At 37.2% G+C, this 22,808-nt stretch overlaps 1 protein-coding gene across 4 annotated transcripts in view; it reads left to right on the forward strand.

Annotated features, from left to right (window-relative positions):
* Positions 1–22,808, forward strand: part of OSBPL6 (oxysterol binding protein like 6) — a 50,791-nt gene that overhangs the window by 16,703 nt on the left and 11,280 nt on the right. Inside the window, exons 3-14 of one of the 4 annotated variants that reach the window (XM_059820080.1) lie at positions 343–465; positions 3,822–3,875; positions 4,543–4,656; positions 4,776–4,940; positions 5,472–5,604; positions 6,034–6,137; positions 7,063–7,155; positions 12,022–12,096; positions 16,384–16,549; positions 17,514–17,644; positions 19,750–19,857; positions 22,216–22,353. In XM_059820080.1, coding sequence (XP_059676063.1) covers positions 343–465; positions 3,822–3,875; positions 4,543–4,656; positions 4,776–4,940; positions 5,472–5,604; positions 6,034–6,137; positions 7,063–7,155; positions 12,022–12,096; positions 16,384–16,549; positions 17,514–17,644; positions 19,750–19,857; positions 22,216–22,353 — 1,404 coding nt within the window. The remainder of the gene's footprint in view (positions 1–342; positions 466–3,821; positions 3,876–4,542; positions 4,657–4,775; positions 4,941–5,471; positions 5,605–6,033; positions 6,138–7,062; positions 7,156–12,021; positions 12,097–16,383; positions 16,550–17,513; positions 17,645–19,749; positions 19,858–22,215; positions 22,354–22,808) is intronic. The other 3 variants (XM_059820077.1, XM_059820079.1, XM_059820078.1) reach the window with 3 other exon arrangements.

Raw genomic sequence — 22,808 nt, forward strand, 5'->3', positions numbered from 1 at the left:
TGATGTATTTATTTCATTGGGACGCAGTCCTTGTTGTGAACAAGACCACCCTCAGACTGTCGTTCAGTTACAGTGTCAGACTTTTTTAAAAGCTTCAACTTCCTTTTAGTTACCTGGTAAGGGTTAGACTTCCAAAAATACTCATATTCAGTAGTTTTAAATGAGATACAGCCGGACATAATACAGTGAGCATGTAGTTTGGTACCTAAATAGGCTGATTTAAAAGTCTAGCCCTCCTTTACTCTTTATCTTGCACTGGAGAATTTGTGCAATATAAGTGCCATTTTTCATCATGTGTGTGTGCAGTTAATTAATCAATGTGTCTTCATACTTTTTCACCAGGAACCTGACAGCTGGGAAATCATAGAGGGTCTGAAAATAGGCCAGACCAATGTCCAGAAGCCTGACAAACATGAAGGTTTCATGCTGAAAAAGAGAAAATGGCCTTTAAAAGGTTGGCACAAGGTAAACGTCTCATAAAACAGTCAAAAGATTATTACCTCATTTTATGAGTTGGGATTTTTTTGTCTAGAGGAAATTAGGATGTCAAATAAATGCCAGGACTTTAATGTATGACTTTTTCTTCAAACTGTGTAAAGAATTAGTTTGTTGCAGTGTCTGCTGCCTAACGTTGTATTCAAAATCCAGGCAGAAGTTGTAAATAATGCAGCAGATGCCTTGTGGTTTAAGAGGTTTAATCAATATCCCTTTCGTTCTTTCCAATATATTATTATAAAATGTAGCTGTGTACTGTAAGATTGCATTGAGTTTACATTAAAGTACACAGGACTTCATGATAGCAGAGGAGAACTAAGGGGCTTTTGCATGGACCCAAGGTGTTTGTATGGGAGAGCACTCCCCTTCAGGCGTGCTGACTGGGCAGATTTGCTCAGCTTTGTCCCTGAATTTTGTTTGTCTTCTTGATTGCAGTCTTCTGTGTGGGCCTGCAGTGGGAATATGCACTTCTGCCGTTAGATGTCTCAATTTAAAAAAAACAAAACAAACCACCCCAAAACTCAACCCCGAATCTCCTGTTTCTATTTAGTTAATTTGGAGGCATTTCTCCATGCGCAGTTCTACCTTGTTAGCCCTAAACCTGGTGTTTATAAACTCTTTTGTCTTTATTTTATACCATAATAATTACATTTTTCCCCTTTTTTTAGCTACAAGATGTGTGTGGTGTTGACACCTGTCTTTTCGTAGCTGAGGGTGCTTGAAGCAGGATAATTTTCTAGGACAGAATGCGTTTTACTGCAAAGGATGGTGAAACCATTTGTTATATATGGCGTTTTTTCTGGGAAAGCATTAACTTGCTTAGGTTTTTTTGCTAAACACTGTGGGACTTACTCAGGTCTGAGTCCAAATGCAGTCCATACCAGTATAAATGACACTTTTTTTCTAATTTCTCTGTTCTTTCTGAATGTTATACTAACTTATACACATGCCTGCCACCCTTTTTTGTGCATGCCTATCTACCTTAGATTTTTTGGTTTTCTTTTACTTAACTAGAGTTTGTAGTTTTGGCAACCAAATACATAAGCACTACTTGAATTTAGTCGAGGGGGATTAAAGGATTTCAAACTGATGTACCTGAAACACTGAAAGAACAGAAAAGGAGAGATTATTAAAAAAAAGGAAACACAAACAAGCACACTAAAAAACCCCCAAACAAACAAAACCCCGACAAACCATCCCCACCCCGTAAAAAACACAAAACAATTAATCAGATATGTAAGCATATATGGAATAATCCACTGCTTCCACTCCTTTAAAATACATTATGTTAATGTGTTGTTTCTTGGACAAGTGTCTGTTTTGGTAAGGAACTTTATAGGAGAGCATGGGGAATCCAGCTTTCACAGTTCTATAAAGGAGATCACTACTGATGATCTGTTTTTCATGCCGACTTTAGAACAGTGACCTGTGTAAATAATTTTTAGTGTGATTAAGAGCTTCACAGTTCAGCATCCCCCTCTACTCTGCCTTACATTTCACCTAAGGATCTATGCTGAACTTATGTTTCAGAACTGTGGAGTGCTTTATAAGTTTGTTGTGGTTTTTTTTTTCCCCCCAACTGCTGCCTCGATATCCTGCAGTTTCCATAACAATACTTTGTGCTGAGAGCCCAGTGAGGAATTCCAGAGAGTAATTGTAGCATGTGCTGTGTTAGTGTTCTGCTAGCAAAGCCATAGCATCCTCTGTCTATTGAATATGGCATGTCATATTCTGACAGTTCTGCATGTGCTTTAGTAGCATACCAGGTATAATGTGTACAGCTTGGAGTGTAGCTTATAATTTTCTGAAGTGCAGTATGCTTTGGAACGAAATATGAGGAAAAGCCATTTTCTTTTGTGTGTGTGGAACTTAGAGAGGCAGAGCAATATGAAATGAATATCATGTTCTTGTGAAGTCTATTAATGACCATAGCTAGTTAAAAAAAAACAGAACCCAAAACCCTCCTGTTGTTTTGACATCTTATTCAAGAAGTTACATCTCCAGGAAAGCACTGTTTTCTTGCCCTGCGTGAGATATTGGTACCATCTGTTGTGCGACTGACATAATTTCCAGAGCCATCTTCAGGAGGTATTTTCTGCCATCTAACTACTGACCCTGCTCATAGTGTTGATTTAACAGGTTCGCATCATGAAAACATTGTCCTTCCCTTCCATGTCAGACAGCTTAGAGAGTCTAGGATAATATTTTGCTGTGTTCTAGATTTTTAATATGGATTAGTGCTTTAGGTTAGACTCTAAAAATATGAACTAGTTTCTATTAATCAACATATTTTGAAAGTTACTAGTGGTAAACACAAGTTAGTGAACCTCATTTCAAGTCTAGATTTCCTGTTAGGCTGTATCTTTATGCTGTGCGCCGAAGTCTGTGATAACTTGTCCGCATTGCAGCTTGAGTGGTCTGGTACACACAAGCTAGGGCAACTTTAATTGCAGGAGAAACACATTGTGAATAGGGGATTCTGCTCTCTGCTGTAAGTAAGAGCCACTCAGCAAAATAAAGGTGTAGCAATGGCACAGATAGGCATTGTCAGGTTAGCCTAGCCCTGGTTACTATGTCAATGAAGATATAGTGGCTCACACCGTTTCAATGACTAACACCCAAAACATAAGTTCTCCCAGCACTTGGGTGTGTTGGTGGGAATGCTGTAATATTTACACTTGTACTAATACCTGTATTAGCTAAATTACAGCTATAAAAGATATAATCAGCACGAATTACAATTTCATCTTTACCTCACTGCATAGAGGTCTGCCATGAGGCACAAAGTTTTGGATGGTAGAGCAGTGTCTCACAGCCTGCATTTTTTTCCCAGCTGGAGATCAAGGAGACCACAAGAACATCCATATGTGGGTCTTCCTTTTGGGATGTAGACCTTGCACTAGGTAAAACTTTTCAGTTTCTGGATAGGGAAGGTAGGTTCTTAATTTGAAATGTGACCAGCTTCTGTGGGAAGAAAAACTGGAAGAAAATGAAGAAACAGACATAACTCTTTCAGCCTACAGTGTCTTTCCTATAGAGCTTATTGAGTTGACTGGAAAACTGAAAAAATACCCTTCATTATCAAGGTTTGTTAAGTTAAACCTAGAACATAATGTTGAAAATAGAGAATCTGTTTATTCTTGCTTAGAAGATAATTGTTGTCAAAACACAAGCAAGAAAATCATTCAATACTGTATTTATCCTCTCTTTCCAACCCACAAATATTCCTTAATTGCTGCAGAGTAATCCTTTTCTTTTGCAGATGAATTATTGTACACAGTTTAAATTGCATCTGCTCATTAAGAAAGATTTTTTTTTTCTTTCAGAGGTTTTTTATCCTGGATAATGGAATGTTGAAATATTCAAAGTCACCAGTTGATGTAAGTAAAGTTGAAGACCATTTGTATTGGAATTCAGCCTGCCATGGTGATGAAATCTCATATGCACTCTAGGCATATTTATGACAGCACACACATGAAAGTTGTTGATGGATTCAAAGAGAGATCTGTGTATGGAAAACATGTAAGGTTTTGGTTGAGTTCTGTCCTCAAGAAATCTACCATTTATTACTTCTATGAGAGATTAGCCTGACCATATATTTTTCTTTTTCAATTTTTATGTCAGTCAGAGCTGATTATTCTGAGATATGTGGATAGGACAGAGAACTGATTACAATGTACTCAAGAGATATAAAGGGTACCATTAAATTAGTTGGATCTGATACCAGTAACTATCAAGCGGTAGCAGCAGGGAGCTGAGTACTGTCTAGTTTTCTCTGCTTCACACTTACCTGTAGCTGTGTACTGGTGTGAACCAACAACTTTAACTTTGGAGTTGGCTCTGCACCAAGCACTTCTTGTGAGATGCTTTTCTCTGTCTATAAATATAATAAGTGGTTAGTCTGACTACAGGTTTTATTTTTTAAAATGGCTTTATATTAAAATGTTCATAAAATGGGAAAACATTTCAGCACCAGATATTTTTCTGTTAAATATAGTGAAGAAGTGCATGATACTACCAATTTCTTACCCTGCTTTTTGATTTTAGATACAGAAAGGCAAAGTCCATGGGAGCATTGATGTTGGTTTATCGGTTATGTCTATAAAAAAGAAGGCTCGTAGAATAGATCTTGACACAGAAGAACACATCTATCATCTGAAGGTAAACAGTGGTGCAAATACTTACTCTCTTTTCATCCACAGGGGAAATAAATAAAACTGTAAAAGAGGTGCAGAAAAGTAGCATTTTGAATGCTTTCTTGATGGTGAATTTGTTTCCAGGTGAAGTCCCAGGATTCATTTGATGCATGGGTTTCAAAATTACGCCACCACCGGTTGTACCGTCAGAATGAGATTGTGAGATCTCCGAGAGATGCTAGCTTTCATATATTTCCTTCAGCCTCTACTACAGAGTCTTCACCAGCTGCTAATGTGTTGGATGGAAAGGTATGTAGTGTTCTTTTGTTGAAAACTCATGCCCGCTGGGCTTGCTCATGGGCAGTTTCAGTGGGCTCTGCTTGTATTGCCAACAGAGAGGAGTTTCCACTGTGGGAACCAATAGCCAGCAAAAAGCTGTGAGTGTGTGCAAATGAAAGTGTCTAATTTAACCTTACTGCAGCCTTCATTAATGGGCTGCTGTAGAGATCTTGCAAAGAATTCACCATCCCCAGAACAATTCGCACTTGCCTTTGTCATCAGGGATAAATCTGCCTCTTTACTGTTTGATAATGTTCTTCCTCTTAAACAACAGCTTTTCTAACTGGTGGTTAGCAAACACAGTTTGCTTGTGAAGTTCTTGGTTTGGTTCTCCAACATGCTGTTCAGAAAAATCTGCATCTTGGGGAACTATATAGTCAAATCACAGATGTCACTGAAATCACAATGCATATTTTGTTTTCTTATTCTGAAGCAGTATGGACATTACACTGTCTGAGCAACATAGCAACAGTAAATGTAAGCATTTTTATTATGCCTTAGGTGCAACAGAATAGCTTCCCCTGGCAGTCTCCTATACCTTGCAGTAATAGCCTTCCTGCCACTTACACTACTGGTCAGAGTAAAGTAGCAGCCTGGTTGCAGGACTCTGAAGAGATGGACAGATGTGCAGAAGGTTAGTTTTTACCTTTTCATGCCTTGTTCTTTCAGCAAAACTTCTTGTTGATATAAAATAAGAAACAGTCAGTAAAGTGGTGAAGTTGCATCTTTACATGCAGGTAATTAGATACTTGATGGGAACTTCCCTTTCTGCATGTTTTGGGATGTTGCTTTTAAAATTTGTCTTAATAATCTATATTATCTTAATGGATATAACTGTTAAAATGTGATCAACCATTGAGGTCCAGACTTGTTGCTGACTCCCATAGAAATAACAAGTGCTCAACATCTCTAAAAATAAAGCTTTTACTTAGATGCCTTACTACTAGGGATTTGGACATTTAACTTCTATGATGCATTAAAGTGCCAATGACAGACATCATGGCAAAAAAAAAAAAAAGTCCAAACTGAAGCACCTGATGTATTTTTGTTTTATGTCTGTTAGATCTTGCTCATTGTCAGTCAAATCTTGTGGAACTCAGTAAACTTCTTCAAAATTTAGAAATACTACAGAGAACTCAGTCAGCACCAAATTTCACAGACATGCAGGTAAATATGTTTGAACATAAATCATCACACTGAAACATTTGTTCTTTGTGTTAAGGGAAATATAGAGATGTTGTGTGTTAACTCGGAATGATTTTCTGAAATCATAATAACTCTTGGATGAAAGGTTTATCTTACATGTTTATCTTAATCCTGTGTAATAATGTTTCATGTGTAAACAAATAATTAAGATGCCTTAATTTAAGTTAAATAGGATGAATCAAATGATTAAGTCATTTGCAAAGCAAAAATGAGAACTGTTACAATAGAAATACAATGTCAATGTATACATGTATTTAAGGAGTTTTTGTTGTGCTGAGTAAGATATCATTTTAAGTTTTTAAGGAGTGGTGACCCAAAGACCGTTAAAGATGAAGTTGCATGCTATAGAAAAGAGGGCATAATACAAAGGTCCCAAGGGTTAGACTGTTTCCCAGTTCAGGGTGAGTTTTCCTCTTGACGACAAGAAAGCAACAGCAGATCCTAAATACTTTCTTACTTTTTCACTCGGTCCCCTTGAGGACACAAATCTCCCAGTGGTGTTGGTGTGTTTGGAAGTCTAGTTCCAATGAGGTAATGAGATTTACCATTGATTTCAGGAAGAGGTGAACTCTGCATTTCTCTGAGTAGTACCAGAATAGAAATCCATGAGGATTTCAGTATCTGGTCCTAAATATTGTGCACTCATGAAGAAAGTGTACCAGTAGTTTTGCTAAATGAGCTGAATATACCATGTGTTTATAGAAGTGTATGGATAGCTACAGCTGATCACTGCTGTAGTTGCAGGCCCCGGCAGTGGCATTCTTCTCCTTACTTTCTAATTTGTAGATGTCTAATGCTACAATTCTTTACTAACTTGCTGTACTGTCTGTGTTGCTTGTGTCAACTTAATAGTACTTTGTCGCTTTTAACTATTTGTGTAATGTAGGCTAACTGTGTAGATATTTCAAAGAAAGACAAGCGGGTCACGAGACGATGGAGAACAAAAAGTGTCAGCAAAGATGCAAAAATTCAACTTCAGGTACTGAATGCACAATGTTTTACTTTTCACTGTACTTTTAGATTAACTTTTAAGCATGAAATGATATATTAGCAGAAAGTAGGAAGTCAATGTACTGTCTCTTACGTTCCTGATGAAGTAAATTAGATCTGCTTGTTGTTTAAAAACTGAGAGAAGATAGTGAGAAAAGTATCGATTTTACTTGCATTCATATGAAAACATTGCCATCTAGGGAAAGGAGGGGGATCTGAATACTAGTCAGTTAAGGTGCAAAAAAGGCAATGTGCATGAAGCATGCAGGGATACTGATGTTCTATCTCAGACTTGCCAAGAAGGGCAGTTGAACAGGTGACATCAAGCTAAAAGCAGAAAACATGAATGAAATACTAAACACACCAGTTGTCTTTGTCAAGGCCTATACTAGGAATGTTACAAATGAGAAGTATTTTTACAAGCCTTCTTTTATGGAAAAGGCTAGGAACACACTGAATAAATCAAAGACTAAATTATGTGAAGAAAGAATTTACTCCATCCTGCCTTAGAGCTGAAAAGTAAAAGCACAGAAGTAAGCATAATACACTTGTATTACTGCTAGATCCAGGGTGTCTTACTGTGTTTTGTCAGAAGTAGCTGTGTGTTTTAAGGCCTAATCCAAAACTTAATCTTTTTTATAATTGAACAACTGATAATGAAGACTATATTCAACTGACTTCAGGAGCTAACAATCACCACTGTGCTGTCTGCTACAGAATAAATAAATGTCAGCAACTTTTGATCCATTTAAATTCCTTGAAATTCATGCAAACTTTGAAAGCCTTTAATATGTCCCCTAGATGCATAATGAAGAGTTTTTTCTGTGACTCATTTAAGATGAATAATGTTAAGGAAAGAAGAAATTGTAGTTGCATCAGCTTTCTCATTGCAACTGTTGTAGGTGATTTTTCTTTTTACCTGTTATACTAGATAAATCACAATAGGTTGAACAATGAAGCATCTGTTAGGATTAAAAAAGTTTATTAACAAAGGAATTTTGGTGATTGATGTCATGTCCTATTACCTGCATTTGAAGGACCACTGTGTTTCCCTGCTACTGAATAACATAGGCAAATAAAAATGTTGGGAAACTGGATGCAAGTACTTGGTGCCTCTTAAGAGACAGAGTCAACACTGCATGTTCTTCTTTCATGCCACAGTGGTCTCAGAGAAATTCCTCTCCACAAAAATGATGAAAGCAGTCAATGTATGATGATCTAGGGTGGGTCATAAGGAATTACTGTGTTGCCTGCACTTTGCCAAAGTGACACTGATCTGGGCTTCCATAATTTTGTCACCTGACTCTCAAACTGCTGTTTGTGGCTTGGCAGGAGTTGTGCCTCAGCTCCTGAAATTCTCAAATATCGTCAGTTTGCAGGTTGCCCTGCGAGAGTTTGTGTGCATAGCACTGCTCTACATGGGTCTGTCACTTCTGGGTTGATAATGAACTCTGCCTAACCTGGGTCAGCATTAGCTCCTGGCAAGCTTAATGCTGGAAATGTGAAGCTTGTTTTGTTAGAGCAAAGCATTAAGTTGTTGATGACTGTTTTATAAATTAATTTGCAGTGAAACAGAAACAATAAAATTATTCTGAATTATATGGAAGATGAAGACTCCTTTTTGGCTGCTCCATTATCTTGCCTAGTTTGATGGGCTCAACACATTGTTTATTCTTCCAAGGGCAGTCCTGTCCCATGAATGGTCTAAAGCTGTGATCTGTGGAAGATGGCCTCACTCTGACTCATTGTGTTAATTCCGAATTTGCTCGTGTTGCCATTCCACTAGAATGTGGATTTCCTAGGTGCTTTTTAAGCTTACAGTCACATTTTGTTCTTCTGTTAGCCATTCCGTCTAGCTTTATTGATGTTCCTTATAGGTAATTTTTTCAAGACTACTCTAACTCTTTATAAACTGTTTATCAGGGCATCCACTGCTGAGAATCACTTTGTCTAATATGTGATCATTTCTTCATGGTGCCTACACATGATTTGCTTTTAAATGGTTGACATTTGGTACTAAGAAAACTTCTTTTGTCCTTTTCCTTTCCCCATGCCTCCATACATCTCACTAGTTTTAGGGGATAATGCTAATATTAACATGCTAACTTTAAGCTAGTTGTGCTATTAATTCCATCTGAAGTACTTGCATCTGTTTATTTTAGAATGAGCAGTCGTTAACTACCATCAAAAGACCCTCTGATAGTATGATGTTGAAAACCCTCCTTCTGGGGACCATAAAAATTAAGGAGCTCTATATAGAGCTGTCTCGTTCATGAGTAATGGGGAAGGAGGGTGTAATTTTTGCTAGCTCAGCATCTGCTGTGTAAGATGCAAGGAGAGAATTCTTCCATCCAGATTTTGTATTGTACTTGTTACCAGTTTTTTGTTAATAAGATAGCTTTTTTTGTATTCCTGCTAACACATTCTGCAATATGAATGCCAGGTCTATAATGTATTCAAAAAGTACTTTTTCTTTGCTTTGTTTCTTAGAAATACATACTTATGAATTAGCTATACTAGTTCTGTATGCAGTTAACTTTGCTCACACAGCTAATCCCAGTGACTAGAGTGGGGTCACTCCCCGAAGTAAAATTGAGCGTAGCATGTATATACACATTTGCAGGTTTGGGGGTTTAGCATTGCTAATTTGTTTAGAATTAAAAGCTTAATTTACAGGCCTTTACTCAAGAGTGAACTGCTTCTCTGAAGAAAGATTGCTTTTATGAAGGACGTTTATTTTGTTTTTAAAAAGGCTATTTAAAGTCTTATGAAAATGGCCTGCAACAACAGGTTAGTTGACCTGTATTCATTCATTTTACAAATGATGCTTTTGTATAAAAACTGAGTTATGGGGGTTTTTTTCCCCTTTGGGTAAAAGATCAATTTGTCATTCTCATGACAATCTAAAGATCTTCAAAAGAAGAAAAAAAAATATTACTGAAAAGCAATAAAATGAACCAATGTTGATTTCATTTCCCTCAAACGCTCAGAGTTGTGAAGTTCCAAGACTGATTTTTTTTTTCCTTTTTTTTTTTTTTTTTGGGGGTGGGGGGGGAGTAGTTTAATAGAGAACTATACAGTATGGAGCAACCTGAAAAGTCATCTTGTTCTACTGAGGCTTTCAGCTGAGAAATGAAACCAGACCCAAAGACTGGCTTATTACCTTTTTCCCTAAATACGTATTTATATCGTAAATCAGATTATGAGCTCATTTTCTATTGTACCTTTTCCCTTAAATATGTATTTATATCGTAAATCAGATTATGACCTCATTTTCTATTGTGTTGAGGGGGTGTGTGTGGTTCTGCAGACATCATTGTTCCCATTTTAATAATGTATGCCTGCATTCATAATCTTGCATAGATATATATTTGTGCATGTCTCTCTCTCTGTACATGTATCTATGTCCCTAGTAGTTAAACAAGAATATTCTTCCAAACTCTTATTCACTGGACAGACATACTTCTGTAGAGCACAAAGAGCTTTTCATTATGCATATGATGCATTCTCTGCTTTAGCAAATTTTGTACTCTGTGTTTTAGAGGTTATGTACATATTTTTTAACGTGAGAATTTTATAAAATATTACAAAGCAAGGCTTCTCTTGCTGTGATCATTAGACAACCTTTCCATTGTCAGTAGCACTGCCACTAGTATCAGCCAGAGGTTGAAGGGTATGGCCATTCTCAGATGCAGCAACCCTACCAGTGGGAATGTTACAGGAGCAAGACACTTCAGCTAATAGTTGAACTACAATCTCCTGTTCTTCAGCATGGTGTCCATGTATCCAATCTATATCATTGTTATTTATATGGCTCCCAGGCTGCTTTCAGAAAAAGGAAAAATGTATATACATTTAAAAATACTGAAGTGGCTATAGGTGAAGATATAGGGGAAGAAAAATGTAAAAGAATTGAAAATTGTGTTTCTAAAAGCAGAAAGGTGGCTTTTCTAGTCTTTAAAATCTTAAGGTGGCTTCAGAGTAATGACATTTTGATTAGACATTAAATAGAATGACTTTATGATAGGTGTGGAGCTCCTCTGCATTAGACAATTACTTGCTTGACTTTAATGTACCATGATGAATTTTCTTAAAAGTAAAATAAAAGTGAAATTAAGCAGGATGAGGCCACAAGTTAGGCATGCAGAAAAGGAAGTAGTTGGAATACTTAGTTTTCATTTGTGGTGCTTTACCTGAGTTTTTGCATTGCTTTGGAAGCCAAGCCTTCAGTAATGTATGGGAGAAGTAGTTGGAACTCAAAAAGTGGCGTGTAAAGAAAATGAACAAATAGGCTCAAGGTTGGACACAGAAATGCTAGAGCTGTGCACAGGAACGTTTACATAAGCAAGTTCACTATAACATATGCATTGAAAAGTTTTACCTTTGAGATGCATGCATCTTTAATGCCCACAGTTCATGCACTTCTACTAATGCAAAGTGATGTCTTTCAGAATTCATCTTCTAGATGGTCAAGTGACCCCCAGAAAGAGTTTGGGTTTTGTGTTTTCTGCCATGCCATAGCATCTTTTTTGGTTTTTTATTCCATAATTGCCTCATGACTCTGAATGGCAATGCTAATAGATTTTTTTTTTTTTGGTAGTCTTAGTGAGTGCACTGCAGTCCAACTCATCTGGAGATAATTTTAGTGAAGTATCTAGCTTTTTTATGTCTCTGGCATACACAACTGAAAACATGTGAAATGTCCTCAGAGTGTGTAGGCCATAAGAGTTAACAAAATTGAAATCCACTTAAAGACTCTCCCTCTCCCTTTTCTGATCACCTATCATGTTCCTGTGTCCCATCACCCCTTCCCTTCTCTTTCTCTACTTCCTTCTCTTCTTGCATTCACTGTCAGGAAGGGCCGGCACCGAAGGGCCAGTTCAGCACAACACGTCGCCGGCAGAGACTAGCAGCTGCAGTGGCTACAACAGTGAGTGGATTTAAAAATCAAGGGATAGCTCTAAAGATGGGAAGCTGTGTAACTTGAATATGTAATAAGCTTATGAAAATGTTTCTTGCACTTTTTGGAGGTGTCCATGCTACCCACTTTCATCTCAGTTTCTTAGAAGTGGTCAGGCCTGACACAAATGAATTCCATAAATGTGGGTTTGAGCTTGTTTACATGGTACATGTCCCCCCTCCTTTATGCAGGTGCAAGTGACAGTTAGACTCAGGCCCTGCACTATTTGAACGTGTCTTTGACATATTCTGCTATATACTGTACCAAATGGAAAGAAATGATCAAATTCTGTTAAAAGATTCTCATGATGGTCTATAGCAAGACAGCAGAACCAAGGAGATTTGTTACAAACAACCATGGAATTAAAAGATTTCCTGATTTTTTTTTTTTTTTTTAAAAAGTAGTGTAAGGTTAGCCTTTTTATTTGAGACACTTTCTGTTTACATTCCATAATCCCAAAAAGTCATATTACTACCTCTAGTGTCTGTATTTAGTTTTGCTAATTCTCTAAGTCTCTGATGCAAAATATGGAGCTATGAAATCAACACAGGGGCTGGGAATTGGGAGGGGGAATCACTGTTTGTGAAATCAAATTAGCGTCAAAAGGATATCTTCAGCTGCTGCTTTATCAGGGAAGAACTTACTAGGAATGCACAATATAGACGTTAATACTAATCCATCAACCGATTAGTACAACAGCTAGATAGGGAAGACTCTGTGCAGCCAAAGATTGAAGTGAGCTTTAAATGCATACCCCTTACCTAGCCCAAGCAGTGAATGTAATGTCTTCACCAGGCTGAAGTATTTCAGGGTCTGCTGCTCCAGCCATAGATGAAATCCCATAGATGAAATCCCATAGATCAGACATAGTTTCTGCTTCAGCCTGAATACCTTGAGTTCCTGCTCAAGTTCAGTTACTCTTAGGCCCTCCTAAAAAGCATGAGAGAAATCAGTGTTTCTGCAGTTCCTAAATTAACTTATCTAAATTTAATCCCGCGTAATCAGTTGATGCTGAATGCTGTGCTCAGTAATTGATTGATATTCTGACCTCATTGGTCTGCCTGCCTAACAGAGAAATCAACCCGCTTCTCAGTTTACGTGGCTGAGCAGTATCAGTGGGAGGCTCTAACCAATAGGTTCAGTAGTATTTAAACAGCATTGGCAAGAGCTGTACCAAGGAGTGCTTAAGTGGAGCAAACACAGCGGGACTTAGATTGCAAGGCAGTAGGAGTCCAGGGAATTACTGAGTTATTACCTGCAGCTGAAGTGAGGACCTGTTGAGGGAGGTCTTGGAGGGGCTGGAAAAAGCGCAGGAGGAAGGAAAACTAGAGGCACCAAAATGACTCTGCAGCTGTTGCAGTGGTCATTGGCAATGGCCCATTCTTCCCGGCTGATACAGCAAAGTGCTTGTCTCTCCCAGACAGTGAAGCTGTGTGTATAGACTGAGGGATAGAGAATTACATCAGTTAAATGCACAGCAGAAAGAGGAGGTTTTCCTTACAAGCCACTCTACCAGGAACAGTCTGTTCCTATGTGAACATGTAATTCTGAAGAAGGTGATGGATGAGTGGGTATTATGCCCTTGGCGTAAAGCAGAAGGTCAGGACAAGGTACATTAGAGGTCATGTCTACAAGAGTGTGTGTATGGAGGAAGCCAGAGTGATGCATAAAGAAGCTAAATATTTTTAAAAAAAACTCTAAAACAGCAACAAAAAACCCAACCAAAAAAAGAATGGATAATAAAGTCAGAATCAAGTCACCATGGATATAGAGAGAAAGCACAGCAGTGAAAGGGAAAAAAGGGAAGAGATGTATGTTGGCAGTGTTTCTTGGACTGTTGCCTATTCAAGAGAATGAAAGAGTTTGTTCAATGTGGATTTTTTCATCTGTTGTGGAAAGTAGCTTGGAAACTTTTCTAAAAGATTCATATGAGGAGAGTTCATGTTAGTCAACAGTTCAGTATTTTTGGTTCTTGTATTTAAAGCAGTCAGCAAAGCAGCTACTTGTCTCTGTCATGTGAATGTATATTTCTTGCAAGCAGTGTGACAGTATTTGTAGAACATGTAAATGCTGTTTCTAGGACATACTTTAAAATGTTATTTTTCCAATAAACCTCACCGCAGAAACATTGCTTTTCAGCCTGGCCAGCTGAGGTATGAGGCAGAAATGATGAATCTAAAGCAGGTCTCTTCAGCAAGGTTCATCACAAAGAGACTAAAGAGCTCCCCCAATGTGTGGGCAGCCTTCCTGCAGCTCTGCCAGTCTATGTGGGGCTGGGGCAACCTGCCCCATCACCACAGGCATGTGGGTCTGCGGGGACTCTCCCTCAAGCTCCTGCATTATAGGTGGGATCAGGTTTCTTTCCTGCCTTCTGGATGGGCTTGAGGGTTGGGTATGTGCTCCCTGCACACACAGCTATCATGTAGCCACCTACTCTGCCCTTCTGGAGCCGCCTGGAGCAACTGAACCTTTGCAGTGCTCCTAGTCAGAAAGTTCTGGGAACATGCTCTCCGATTTAAGAAGTGAAAATGTTTTGTAAAGGAAACTTGAAATTAACTTACATTTAGTCACATTAGTCAATTAACCTAGTTTTGTTGGGCTGTTGAGAGAGGCAGTCTGGTACTTGTGAAGAAGATAATGGGGTAAATATCCAGTAAGAACAGAGGAAATTTATTCTACATGTCCTGTTAATGAAGTCTTCTTGATATGAGGCTAAAATGAGGTCCAATAAAGAATACCTACTTTCTTGATATAGCTGGAAATCAAAATACATGAAAGAAGAGAATAAAGTTTATACTGGATGTGTGCCATAGACCTATTATTTTATGTGCTATATGTATCTGGAAATTGAGGAAGAACAGGATAGAAAATGGTATTTTGCAGAATATGCTCATGAGTCGAATGAGAGGTGATGAATAGATCCAACAGGATTTCGAGGGTTTCATTGAGGAATCAGAAACCTAAAACATATATTAATGACAACTTTTACGGAACGGATTGATAAAATAATTCCCTGATCTAATCACATAACAAGGTACCATTTTCAAATACTGGTGGTAGTATAGAACTTATCTGTTGATAAAAATTCTTAGTAATATGACTTTTTATGTTATCTGCTGCTCTTTATCATGCCTTGGAAGACACATTTTGTGTTTTGGCCCCATTTTTCGTATTTGAATAATTACATTAGGCTGCAGTGTGGAAATTCTTGATTTATACATTTGATCAATATAATGAAATAAATTAGATTTAATGTGTTCAATGTGTTTAACAGTGCTTAATATTTAAGTAACAAAATGTAGTTCTGCATGCCTTTCCTTTGCATTTAAATTTGAAAATTGGGTTCTTGGCCTGATTTTTATACAAATGTGTGTAAATCGTAAAATTAAAATAAAATACAACATATGCTCACACACATCACATATATAACAGTGGTAGCCATACACTGCGTATGTAGCATATAGGTAACTGTTCAGTACACATGATATATATGTGTATATAACTTACAAAGATTTGCATGTATATTTTTATTACTGTACCTGAAAAGTATAGAAGGAGAAAGGGAAGTGGAAATGATAATAAACTAATTTCTTTGATCCATCTTACTAAACCATATGTCTTTGCATTTATTTATGGTTCGTGTACTTTAAATGAAAATCAGGTGGAGTTTTGATTTTTTTTTTTTCTGGCTGTTGTTTATTTGTTTAGTTAGAAAGAATATACAAAGACTGTATGCTTTTTCCCTCTTCATTGCCATTACAGTGAGTTTCAACTCAAGATTTGCCAGGAGTTTTGAAAAACTTCAGTGATATATTTGATAACATTATATCCTATTTCTAGATCTGTGGAGGAACTTGCATACTTCAGATGTTGGTTTTATAACAACAGAGTCATACTACATGTACTTTCAAATGTCCAAATATAAAGCAGTATGTGTCATGGTTCAATTTTTCAGTCATCTTTTAAGCATTAGGAAATAGTCCATTTTTGTAAACGTTAGAATTGAAATGCTTCATTTTTAGTTGTTAGCTATGGATTTAGGCCTTCTTTTGTCTGTTTCAGTGAAAAATTTCAAGATAATTCTGCATCAGCTGTGCTGAGATTTAGGAGAGTAAAAAGTTACATGCTCACTCTTACCATGTTCTTCCCATTGTGAACTAAGTCTTTTGTTTTCAAAAGAAATTTGTGTTTTGCTTCAACAGAGTCAAAAGGTCGGTTGCACCTTATACAATATTTCTTCACTGTTTCTTGCTGTAGGTCCCTTTCAGTGCTACAATGTCACCTGTTCGATTGCATTCATCCAATCCCAACCTTTGTGCGGACATGGAGTTTCAGACTCCCCCAAGCCACGTAACGGACCCTCTGGAGTGCTCTACTGAGTATATGAAGCTTCAAGAAGAATTCTGCCTGATGGCACAAAAAGGTAACTGGAAATGTCAAGCCTTTCCTTTATTGTGCTTCTCTGTTGTGTTGCTGTATTGCCTTCACTTAGTTACGGCGAGGGCATTCATCTGCATTAGATGATATTGTAGAAGAATTTTTAGCTGGTCAGGTGGCTTACGTAAAGATGACATGTATTCTTACATTTTCCATGGATGTCATGAATATAGAGATAGGTAAACTCCATCTAATAAGATTTTTTTTAGAAGTCTTCTGAACTGCTTTTGGCATCTTGTAAATACGTGACTGAACTTGCAAACATTTTGTTTCTCAATAAAATGCTTATTTCTCCCCAAAGATGAATCAGAATGTCACTGCTACTTACAACGTTGTGCAATTAACTTTTGTGCAATGTTTTTTATGTCAGTGGAAACAACAGAAGAAGAGCTTATTACTAGAATGTACTTTAGAAATGCCATTTTATGGCCAATAAATGAATGGTCCTACAGACTGAAAAATACTATTTTTAAAAGGGTTTGTTATCAGTTTGCTATCTGTTATATAACATACGTAGGAAAAACGTGAGACTGATATCTTAAAAAATGTCCAAAACCTGCTTAAAGACCAAGTAATCCTCTTTATTAGTGCAATATTAAGTCTTAGCCAAACTGATTTTTTTATTACTCTGAAAAGAAGAATAAAAAAACAGAAAGAAAAGAACACACATTGGACACAGCTTTTCCAAATATGCACCTTTCCAGACGTTCAGCACCAGGAATATGCTCAGATGACATATGTTTGAACATACAATATGCACATTACAACCTCAAGCTCTAAGTGTTTGTACTTAATTTGGCATGGATTTTCTGAAGTTCAGATCCTTGTTTCAAATTTCCATAATTGTGGGATGGAAATCTCACTCTCTGTTGCTGAAATATTGTAATAGATGTCAATGTGCAGTTCTGTAGCTGAGAAAACACTTGTTTTCTTTTTTTCTTTTTGCTTAGTGCATTCTCTTTTGAAGTCTGCCTTTAACAGCATAGCTATAGAGAAGGAGAAGCTTAAGCAGATTGTTTCGGAGCAGGATCTTACAGGCCACAATGCTCAAATAGCACACCTCAGACAGTCCCTCTCTCAGGTATGTTCTTGATTTGATTTCAAGCACATCTAGCTTGCCAGATGCACTATTTCTTTTGTATTTTGGCCATTTCCTGAGGTGGAAGGAGCCAAGAAAAAGCCAAGTTCTTGACCAGACTATGACATATGCTCTGTTGTAACATAGGTCTAACTAATCTGGATGCATGTTGAGGTTAAGGATATAATTTGTTTGTGTAAGCATGTATCTGTTATGGTTTTCTAAAGTACAGAAAAAGGATCAAATGTTTTTATACAAATGCTAGATATCTCTCCTGGAGCTGTTTGCAGCACGGCCAAGGAGATATTCTTCTTTTCCTAATTAAGTTTTAAATTTTGACTGTATATTTTCAGATTTGTTTTATATGTCCATGTCTCTAACTGCAAAAGGAATCATGGGTTACAGGATAATCATGGGTAAATTGGATTTTCAGATACAAACCTGTTACTGTTCGATGTCTCTCCCACTTAAGCCAAAGGAAAAATTGTCATTGGCTTTAGTGGGGAAGAAGAGGTAAAGCGACAGTAAGTCCTCAGGTTGCAAAATAACTCAAATTTTTTAATTCATTGTCAAGGAAACATAAAAGCTTTTACTCTGAAGAATGGGTTGGTGTGGAGTACTGCATCTGCAAGAAATGTGAGCAGAGGTTTAAAGGCAAACAGAACTTCACCCAAATGTGTATATAATTTTATACACTGTTACTGGGTTGGAGGTACTTGCTATGAGATTAAAATTGATGCACAATGTTTTCATAGATACAGATGCATATCAGGTTACGCAGATTGATTACTGTGTGTTGTAATAAAGAAAGGTTAAGGGTGAGAGATAAGGGTAAGCATTTCTGGTTATTGGTACACATTTAACTAAGACCTGTGGAGACTTATTAGCAACTTGTATGAAATAGGGGATCATGTTTTCATCTTGTTCCCGGCCTCGAGTGTCAGTCTAAAAGTCACTGTCACACATTAGTTCATATTCTCAATATGGAATAAGTGGAAATTTGACCTTAGTCAGACAGCTGCATCTGACCAGTCTCATGACCAGGTTTGAGCAGTTTAAGAAGCTACTGCCAGGCTGCTGTTAGACATCACCTTCCCTTCCTGGTAGATGGCAACTGTGAATATGCCCGGACCATTTCAGAATAAAGCAAAATGGGGTAATTTAAACTGTTTAGTGACAGTTTAAGCTAACCTATTTTACTTTGGTCCTACAGTACATTCATGCAATCTATTGCTGAGTCTGCACTAAGGGGAGGCAGAAGACGACTCTTACTCCGTTATAACAGTCATTTTCTACTAAAACAGTATGTCTGTCTGTTGTTCTTTTCTATAATCCTCAGTGCTGGGGATATATTAGGGTTAAGTCAGTTCATGTTCTAGGTATGTAACATATTATACTTTTCCTGGATTTCAGAATCTTGCACGAGTCTTTCTAGATAACAGACAATATGTATATATGCACCCAAATTTATAATGTAGGTTGAGCTTTAAAAAAGGAGAAAAATCAGCAGATACCAGACACCAGTTGAATTCTATTGGTATTTGTGACACTCTAATGGATCAGTAGTTTGAAATGAGTATACACATGCAAATACATCTGGATGGGCAAACACCCAATGATACTAGCAATTATGTTGGTTTTGCTGGAAAGGAGGCAATTTCCTTTTGCAGGCTCTAAGTGCTGATAACCTTGGTTCAGAAAGGGCTGTATAGTCATAAACCAAGAATTGCCTCTTGGGCATTTTGCAGGTAGTTCCCGTTTGTTGTTCTGCAGTTTCATTCTTTCTTGCTGTATTCACTCCCTTTTTCCATAATGTACATAATCCACCAGTATACCTGCCAAAGAGCTATCTGAGGAATTAAGGTAGAATGCTACTGTTACATTGTGGGAGAATATCTGTCCGCCCTGCCCCCTGAAAATCACTGAAGGCAAACCAACCAAAAGATTAAATCATGTTAGGGAGGATCTTAGAATAGGTATCTCTGTAGAAAATGGAAGAAAGGAGGTTCTGTGATTTCTTAGGAAATTGCTGGGAAGAAGCTACCTTTTTTTTGCTGTTTAACGCTTACTTTTTAATTTTAAATGAAATGTGCAATTTTTATTTTAAGGCTCTCAACCAGAATGCTGAACTAAGGAGTCGCTTGAACAGAATACATTCAGAATCTGTTATTTGTGATCAGGTTGTCAGTGTAAATATTATCCCTAGTCCTGATGAGGTAAGACTTTGGCCTTTAACGGATTTAGAGTACAATCAAACCTTGCTAATTCTCACTAATAGCTGAAACACACCTGGCAAATTATAGAACTTTTCATATTGGCAAGTGTTCATTTATAGAAAAAGTCAGATTATATTTTTCCTACATAAAATAAAAGTTCTGTCTTTTATTTTGCATATGTCAGATCTCAGGAAAGAAATCCGTTTGGTTTCTGCAGACTCCAGTTTTGGATATTAATTGGTGGCTGTGGGAATTAGTGAGGTTTTACTGTATTTGAATGTAACGCACAGTAGCTAACCAGTTCTGTATCTTAGTTTTTTGCCAAATCAACAGGACAGTTTAGTATTTAATGGCCTGATCCTGCAAGTGCTTAAAGGGCCTGATCTTTAATATCTTGAGTGGCACTGCTGAAATCAAAAAGTTCAGTGTATGAAGCAAGCACTATACTAATATCATGTTTGCAACATCTAGTCTTCCATGTTTTGCTTTCTTTGGTCAACAGATTACTGAACATTTGTATTAATAACAAGTCAGCTTCCCTCATGAGAAGGACAGTCTGAATTTGTGAGCTGTAATATGTTATAAATAATGTGGTCACTTTGACAACTGTTCTGCTTGCATTTTACTAAAATATTTTTCATTTGTTATTTCCACTGTTTTTTTTCTATGCATATGCCATTTCAATTCACATACTCTTGTCTCCTAGTTATTTCTTCCAACAAGAAAGGAAGGTGAAAACGTGTTTCCAATTACTTTTGTTTATTTGCTTTTTGAAAATGTCCAAACAATTTTTCCAAGAGTCCAGCATGTTGGAGACTAGCAACAGAAGATAGAGGTGAAGTTGTGCCACAGCACAGCAAGCTGCAGTGAACTTCTGAGCAATGACCATCCCTTCTATTTTGTATTTTTTGTTGGTTAGCTGTTTCTTTTTCATATGTACATCATTATCTTGGTACAAGTGTGTCTGACTGACAGAGTTTTTCAAAGAGGTTCCCAGACCTCTCATTCACTTCTTTTTATTGCTTTATATATATAATCTCGTGGTGTGTGGATAATGCCTATATGAGCATCTTTTCAGGTAGGGGTATATGTATTTTTCCAAGTACCTCTAGGTTATACAAAACCTTAAAATTTTAATCACTTCCGGTAAAGATAACACTGAAATGAGCTTCTGATCCATTATAATTCACCAAACATCGTAAACCATCTACAAACTTACAAGCCCCAGTGAAAAAGGAATGGGTTTTGACCTCTTGGCTTGTTTATGATTTTTTTTTTTTTCTGTTAGTGCATTTTGAGGCAACTATATATAATAATTCTACAGGATTAAGATGTCAACAAAACCATTTGCAGGACTTCTGTAGTAAGACTAATGGGGGTGGAGTTGCAATCTGAAGAGTTAACTGTATTTAGAAGGGCTTCAGTAGTTTCATTTTATTATCTCCCAGAAGCAACATGCTGTATAAATTAAAGGATTAAGTCAGAAGCCTGTTTCCCTCCACAGCAGCAGCTCCTTTGGTGGAATGGTACAGGGAGAGAATCTTAATTTTTTTACCTCCTTCTTAAAGTGATAACCTGTAGAGTAACACGTTGAAACCTGGTGTTCCTCCCATCGATAGCAGGAAGAGGAAGATATGTTCCACTATTTAAATTAGCTTGCCCCCCTACTGATACACACATAACACAATTTTGAACCCTTGCCTTTGCTGTTAAATTCTCTTTATGATAAACCATAGAGAGTTCATTCCCTTTAGTAGTATTGAGCCAGTGTTAATGGCATAATTCAAATGAGATTTGGAGTACAAACGTGGGCTAAAAGCACGTAAATATATATTGTAGCCATCCTCCTGAATATTCAGACATTTCAAACGTTTGTTACTGAACTGGTTCGCAAACACAGTTATTTTCAAAGTAGCTTATAACTCCCTGACCTTATAAAGCTTTATATTTGAGTTTTGGTTGTATCACAGCTAGCTCCCAGTGATGTAATTTGTTATGACCAGGTGTCTTGTCATCTGAATTTAATGGTTGAACTTGTCTGACACAATCCAGCTATTGTCAACAAATCATTCCTTTGGATACAGAACTAGATCTGTGATTATTCGCGCTGCTAAAACTTAGCAGTTGATGCTGAGCGGGCCTCAAATGAAGACATGTATCTTGCTGCTCAAAATGCACTTTATTTTGTAATTGTCAAAGTCTCATCTGTTAGGTACACACAAAGCCCTACTAAAATGCTGTCTTTACTGTCTATGCTTATATTTGGCATAGAAGAATTATTCAGGTGATTTACCCCTTCTATGCATATTTCTTTTATATTGGAAATAATACTTTTATTTTTCTGTGCTTTATTTACAGACGGGTGAACAAATTCATGTCAGTTTGCCACTGTCTCAGCAAGTTTCTAATGAGAGCAGGCTGTCTATGTCTGAATCCGTTTCAGAGTTCTTTGATGCACAGGAAGTGCTTCTATCTGCCAGCTCGTCAGAAAACGAGGTAGGTTATGACAGCATGCTAGAGCTTTGCTGTTGGACAGATTCCAGTATTGCTACCACTAGTGAATGATTTTTTTTTTTTTAGTAATGCTACTTAGAATAAAAAGGTATCAGAACGTGTAAGGTGTAGGGAAATGAACCTGAGACTCCCTTGTGATAGGGTGCGCAAGTTCCCTGAAGTGTAAAATTGAGTTGAAAGTTGTTTGTATCGGTAGCTTATGTTCAGTACATGTCATTGCTAGACTATGGCAGTTTCAGATAAGGATGACATAGACAGGAGAAATTATGTCTGACTATGCAGTCAACTAATTTAGATTTTAAAATATTCTTTAAGAAAAAGTCTTCTAGTGTACATATATTCTGTGTAATCAGAGAAGTAGACAAAAGCCTGAAAAATGGGCTCACTCAAGCTTAAAGTTGAAGCAGTCAGATACAGTTCAGGCTCCTGAATCATGT

This window comes from Gavia stellata, chromosome 8 (genome assembly GCF_030936135.1).
Source record: "Gavia stellata isolate bGavSte3 chromosome 8, bGavSte3.hap2, whole genome shotgun sequence".
Taxonomy (NCBI): domain Eukaryota; kingdom Metazoa; phylum Chordata; class Aves; order Gaviiformes; family Gaviidae; genus Gavia; species Gavia stellata.